Consider the following 6,896-nt stretch of genomic DNA (forward strand, 5'->3'; position numbering starts at 1 on the left):
ATTCTGTAAGTCAAGGCAGAGGCTTCAACTGGCAGAAGCAATAGCTGCTGCCCCCAAAATTGAATCTCAACATATAAAAGAAATGTTCCAAGACAGACAGCAAAAACAGGATTTAGGAGGTTCGGAATATAAATCAGAAACCCAATGGGACGACAGCTACTAGCCTGCTCCTTTCTGTCTTTTTATACTGTACAACCAGAAGTGAAAACCAACTTTGGGCCAAGACCTGGGGCTTTTCAAGGAAGCCTTATGTTACAGATAAAGGCACACTGTGCACACTAAGCCCACTGGCTGTGATTGAGACTTGATATTCCTACAACTATTTGGACTCTAGAAAGAAAATAACTTTGCAAGGCCCCCTGACCTGCCTCCCTCCTAGCCCACCCCCTGCTCTGATTAAAGTGCTTGTGTTAAGAAGATGGTTGTGGCGATGTGAGCTTTTCACGGAGACAGGCTCTGAGAGGTGGAGGCATCCTCCACAGGCAGGATTTCGATGCTGCTGTCCGGCTGGCTTGGGGAAATGCTGTCAGTCAAGTCCATTTCCTGCACCTGACTGGGCGACAGTGGCTGTGGGGAGCTGGCTGTGTCAGTGCTGGAGGTGGGGGATTTGCTCTTGGAAAGGCCCAGCAGTTCTTGCACATTACGTGGTAGATCCTGGCAGAAAGAAAACCCAAGACTTTAATAGGCAGCTTTTCCCCCCTCTGGTTCAAATCATCCCCTAGTATGGTATGCTTAGGTCGCACACAAATTCCATGGCATATAAATACCCAATTTCAGTGGCAAAGCCCTGCTTGAAATGTATTAGTTTTAGGCTTCAAATCTTGGATCTCCAATAAAAGAGTTAAGTAGGTAGTCTTTTGTGTGCTTAAATTTTAGGCTAGGACATAACAAACTGATACAATGCTACATGAACTACCTATTCACAGTCACCAGATATGTGATCACCATTAGGTTTGACAGCATTAAAAAGGGATTAAAGTATATATTTATATATTACTTCACAATACTACAAGCAGTTTGATATAGGGGTTAAGGGATCAGACTAGAGACTAGAAAGCTGCAAGGACTTGTCCCTGAAGGTTCCAGGAGCTAACAGGCTCAAAGGCACAAATGTATGGGTGTGTAGATACACACACCAAACCTCATTAGGTTAAATATATAATACCTTGATTTGTACTAAACATCTACCGATCCCAGATCCTTGGGAAGGACTCGATAGGTGGATAAAATGCCAAATTCAGCCTAAACTTCTGGCTGACTGTGCAGTGAACCATAATAATAATATTGTGCCATTTGCACACAAAGCACATGATCAGCAACTTCTAAGAACTTGGAAAAAACACTCAAGCAGCACAATGAAAACTGAGCATGCTCGGTGTCCACGTAATTCTGACAGCTGAACGGGAATTCTCCATCCTGTAACACTTTGCCATAGATCTTGTAAGCACTATTGTTAATAACCACACATATAACCACACGACAGGTGGAGCACTTCTTGTGTTTTGAGGAGGGCAACATTCTACCTAGCCATTTTAGTCTCCCAATAACGTCAGGTCCCAAAGCCACCAGGTTGCTCTTCATTTTGCTCAGCCTGAGTCTCAAACACAGGAAATGCTGAAGGTGAAAGCCAACAGCTATACTAGCTAGAAATATTTAAGACATCTGGTTGGGAAATATTCTTTCAATCCAGTGGAGGTTGGATCATTATTTGGGCACTATTTTATACCTCCCTCTTATTGTGGATGTCTGCCTATTGGCTCCAGAAAGGAGACTGCAGTAGGAAAGCTTCATGCCTCACTGGCAAAAACTCACTGGAGTAGAAACCAACTGCCTGTAGATTGCCTCAGCCCGGCATAAGATGTCTTCCACGCTCATCTTCATGGTAAGTTCATTAATATGCTTTGGAAAGACACAAACAAAAAGAAGACACTCTGCTAATCATGAATGTAAAATTCAACTGGACAGAAAAGAATGGAACGGACTATATGAAAAATCCTTCAGAAAAAAGTATTTCCTGTAAACCAGAATGCATATTCTGAGACGTTTGGGGAACTGTTATAAAAGACATGTACGAATTATGAATGTAAAAGCCAAAGCGAAAGACTTCTAGAAAATGACTGAGATATAGTGAAATAAATACATTATTTCTTAACCAAGCAAAGCAGCAGAAACTTTGCATAACAGCAGGGGACATAACGACAGAAAATCTCAGTGGAAAAATGCATTGTTTTCCAGCATATACCATTTATTTTTCAGATGCAAGCTACTAGCATAATTCAGTATTTGTTCTTGTAAACTGAAACTGTGAATGGTACATGTCAATGCAAGGATAGAGTTCAAAGTCAAACCTATGCTATGATTTTATGTTCCATCCTTATGAGTGAGAGGTAAGAGAAAGCCTTCATCTGCTCGGCCCTCACCTTGAGGATTTCGTTAAAGCCAAAACCAGAGTTCATAAGAGCCTGTCTCTCTGCATCCAGAATGCCACAAGCCACCAGCAGATGGAAATTGGGGCAAGGTAATTCCGTCCATAATACCTGGAATGAGGGATACGAAGACAATTTAGACTGGGGAAGGGTATCAACTAGCAATATTATTTACCATATTGCCTAATTAAACACAATATTATGTGAGGGTGAAGGTTTGTTCTCCCAGCTTGTGGTTTGGTTTCCGAACATTTCATTACCAGGCTAGGTAACAACTTCAGGAGAGTTTAAGGCAGGGGTGTCAAACTCGCAACGTCACATGATGTGTTGCGACGTATTGGACTTTTTTGCCATTGCCGGCAAAGGGGTGGGCGCGGTTTCACTATGATGCATCCGGCCTGTGGGCTGGCAGTTTGACACCCCTGGTTTAGGGGACCCACAGGCTCGGAGAACGAACCTTTACCCTCATCCTACACCCGAGCTGCAGATATTCGCCACTATTGCAAACAATATTCTGTCTTTTCCCATCATCCATTGGACCATCTTATCCCTGAGATGAACCTTGTTCAGTGAAAAAAAATAGAAGATGTAGCTTGCCTGGTTCTATCATTTAATCTTCCCAAATCACTTTTTGCCACGGGACCAGATTTCAACCAACTTCCTCTGTGAGAAAACAACTGAGACTGAGGGAATCTACCTTTAGTAGACTCCCCCCCCCCCCAAGAAACCATCCTTGTTAAATTCTATAATACAGTTCTATGCCAAATGGAGAGGAAGAAAACTAGATTTATCAGCCCAAATCAAGAGCTGCTTATGAAGATCTTTCAATCCACGCAGACTTATTAGATTTGCCTGATTTATCTACAGCAGGAAGGTGAGATGCAATAGTCGTACATCGGAATTAATTGTCCCCTTTTACTGAACTCCTCAGGAACGTTGCACAATTCTCCTCTCCTTGCTAAGTAATGTTATTGTATTGTTTACTAAACAAATTTATATGGTTGCCCAGAGTCACACACAGGTGACTCCGGATAGATTACAAGATTAAAAATCCACAACATAAAAACCACAAAACTCCACCATCACCACCCACCCAGCAACACAATGAGGCCGATAAAGCAGTTGGACCTATCTAAGATCAATCTAAATGTGGATCTTTACTATGGTCCCGTCACTGCCTGGTCAATATTCTGATCATTTTTTTCTGCAGGCCTCCAATGAGGATACTCCACCCTAGGAATCTTATGGATCAAGTGATTTCCTGCAGATGCTTGGGGATTTTTAGAGTGACCTACCGGTAGTACAGCAGGTTGTTTGAATAGACACTGATCCTTGGAACTCAGAAATAAAAGGGGCACAAGATAGCTTCTGAGCATCAATTCCAAGGACGCTTTTAGCTTATGAAGGAGCTCTGGTAGAAAGTACAGGTAGTTCTTAGGTTACCACTCCTTGTTCGACAACTGTTCAATGCTACAATGGCACTGAATAGGGGGGATTTACGTCTGGTCCATGAAGTTGCAGCCATCGCAGCATCCCTGCAGTCATGTGATCGCAAGCTAGGTGTATGGAATGGGATAACTCCCACAGCCAACTCACCATAGCTAATTCACCGCGGGACAAGCCGCTATGGCCAACTCACTGCGAGACAACTCGCCGTCAGACAATTTTAACAATTCAATTTATTTTTTAAAAATAAATTTAAAAAAATATTTTATTTTTTGTCATTTTGTCTCTCCTATTGCATCCTTTCTTTAATGATTCTTGTTAAGTCCGGAAATAAATGGCGAAGGAGGCAATTCATGTTACAGAACAGATCTTTATTCTCACTCTCTTACAACTACCAACCAAAAAGAGCAGAGGCACGCAGGCCTCTTTTTATACTCCCAGATCCCCGGGCAATCACAACCAATAGCAGGCAGTCTTTTCCCGCCTTGCGCATGTGCGCAAGGCCGGCGCCACTCAGTCTGGTCCCGGGCAGCTTTTGCAATGCCCGGAACTCTTGCATCGTCCCGAGCCTGCTTCTGCAGGCTCAGGACACAACACCCCTTCCCCCTAGATAAAACAATGCTGCGCCCAACATGTACGCCACCTTTGGTAGAGTATGTGTTTGCTAACTTTTGCATCAAATGCACAGAGTGTGAAAAGTATTGGTAGTGCTATCGTTCTGAGAATAAATGAGCCCAGACTCCTTTTTTTCCTATGAGCTAACCAACCTGGACCTCTTGTCCAGGTCCCTCTAACCCTTGCTCACCTCACGTAATCTGCAAGGTATTTGGGCGGGCCTTTGACCCGTAGCAACCTTCTCGGACCTGGGGAGATTGAATGGTCCCCACCATTGCTTTCCACACTAGGTGAATTACACTGCGGCTGCCCTATGACTGCTGCCTGACCTCCCTGCTCACCTTCTAGGCTCAGGAAGCCTGGACTCTGCTGTTCTCCGTACCTGGTCGACCTGCCTCTTAGGGAGCTTTCTGAGCCCTCTGAACTCATCTCCCTGTTCCCTGAAGGGGTGTAATTTTCCTGGCTCCCTTCTGTAGTGATAGGGTCCAAGGATACCTCCCTGTTAGCCCTAATGCGTGGGGACTTTCTTCTGTGAGCCATTGCGGAAAAGGGCAAGTCCCCAAACTGTTGTGCCTGCTCTCTTGTATGCTGTGAGTTATGAGGATGCTCCCAGTCAGTCTCCTTGTCTGGAGTATTGCTGTTGAGTTGTGGATAGTTAGGATACCTCCGGTGTGACTCCCAGGCTGGAGTGAGTGTGGGGGTGTATGTTTGCCCCCTGCCCCATGAATTCCTATTTGGAGCACTTGTGGAACTTGTGGGTTGAGTACCCATGGTGTCCTCAACAGCCAGTGTCGGCTGCTGATACTGATCCCCAGAATGCACTCCCCACTCCTCCTCCCCCCCCTAGAGAAGGCCGAGGAGAAAAACGAGGCGAGTCCAGCCTCACACGCAGCTGATCAATATGGCGGCGAAGGACGCGACCGTCGTCCAAGGACACCTCGTAGGACAGAGGCCCCGAGACCTTGCAGACCACTGCCGGGACCCAGAGGTGTCCAGGCCCGTAATTCCTGGTCCAGACAGGATCACCCACGTGAAGGACCCGTGGTGCGTGCGGATGGGACACCTGTGAAGCTACTCGCTCCGGATGCAGCCTGTCCAATTTAGTCACAAGCTGGCGACCCCAACGGAGTTCAGCCGGGCACTTACCCGTGGCAGTGCATGGAGTAGTACGATGGGCTAGAAGGAAGTCAGCCAACCTGTGATGCCAGTTGCCATAAGTCAGTTTCTTGAGAGCATCCTTGGCGATGCGGACCATCCGTTCAGCCAGACCGTTGGTGGAAGGGTGGAATGGAGCGGAAGTCGCGTGACGAATCATGTTGGCTTGTAGGAAAACCTGAAACTCAGCAGAAGTAAATTGAAGTCCATTATCCGACACCAAGACATCTGGAAGACCATGGGCAGCAAAAATGCTTCTCAACACCTGGATGGTCTTGGCAGTAGTGGTGGATGACAAAGGAACAACTTCCAGCCACTTGGAATGGCTATCCACAACAACCAGGAAGAATTGCCCCTGAAAGGGCCCAGCGTAATCTATATGTATTCTAGACCACGGAGTGTGTGTTTCCTCCCACCTATGAACAGGGGCCTGAGGCATTTCCGGCCTGGACTGCTGACACGCATGACACCCATGTACCTGGGCCTCAATGGCCCGATCAATGCCAGGCCACCACAAATGGCTGCGCGCAAGCGCTTTCATCCTGACAATCCCAGGGTGACCCTCATGTAAAGAAACTAAGATTCTAGACCTCAATGAGGCCAGAATCACAACTCTAGAACCCCAGAGGAGGCAGCCATTGAACGTGGACAACTCGTGCCTCTTAACCCAAAAACGTTGGAAATCCTCTGGGCATCTGTCAGGCCAACCTGACAGCACCCATGTCAGCACGCATTTAAGCGTGTGATCAGTGGCAGTTTCAGCAGCCACATCCCTAGCATTAAGGGGACACTCCGGCAAATCCTGAATGGACAATATGTGCACAGCAGGAGCAGGATCAGGCTCCACAGCAGGCAAGGGCAGTCTACTTAGGCCATCAGCATGACCCATTTCCTTTCCAGGTTTGTGAACTAGTGAGTAGTCATAAGCTGACAAAAAAATGGACCATTGCAGCATGCGAGGGGAAAGGATGTGTGGGGTTTGTTTGGACGTAGTAAACAACCCCAGCAAAGGCTTGTGGTCAGTAAAGACCGTAAAATGGCGGCCATAGATAAAATCCTTGTCAATTTGAGCATAGTTACGCTCAGCAGCAGACAATGTCCTAGAATAATATGCCACAGGGACCTGAGTCCCATCAGCCGTCAGATGGCTAAGCACAGCTCCCACACCATAGGGGGAAGCATCACAAGCCAGACACACTGGCAACTGCTCATTAAAATGAGCTAACACCGCATTGGATGTAAGCAAGGCCTTAA

The 6,896-nt window shown here is 46.3% G+C and overlaps 1 protein-coding gene across 1 annotated transcript in view; it reads right to left on the minus strand.

Moving 5' to 3' along the window:
• Positions 1-324: 324 nt before the first annotated feature.
• LOC107298517 (TBC1 domain family member 17-like) overlaps positions 325-6,896 on the minus strand; it is a 22,576-nt gene continuing 16,004 nt past the window's right edge. Inside the window, 3 exon segments of the mRNA XM_015827896.1 lie at positions 325-654; positions 1,813-1,899; positions 2,421-2,537. Coding sequence (XP_015683382.1) covers positions 442-654; positions 1,813-1,899; positions 2,421-2,537 — 417 coding nt within the window. The 3' untranslated portion in view covers positions 325-441.

This window comes from Protobothrops mucrosquamatus, unplaced genomic scaffold, assembly GCF_001527695.2.
Source record: "Protobothrops mucrosquamatus isolate PMUCROS unplaced genomic scaffold, P.Mucros_1.0 scaffold4045, whole genome shotgun sequence".
In the NCBI taxonomy this organism is placed as follows: domain Eukaryota; kingdom Metazoa; phylum Chordata; class Lepidosauria; order Squamata; family Viperidae; genus Protobothrops; species Protobothrops mucrosquamatus.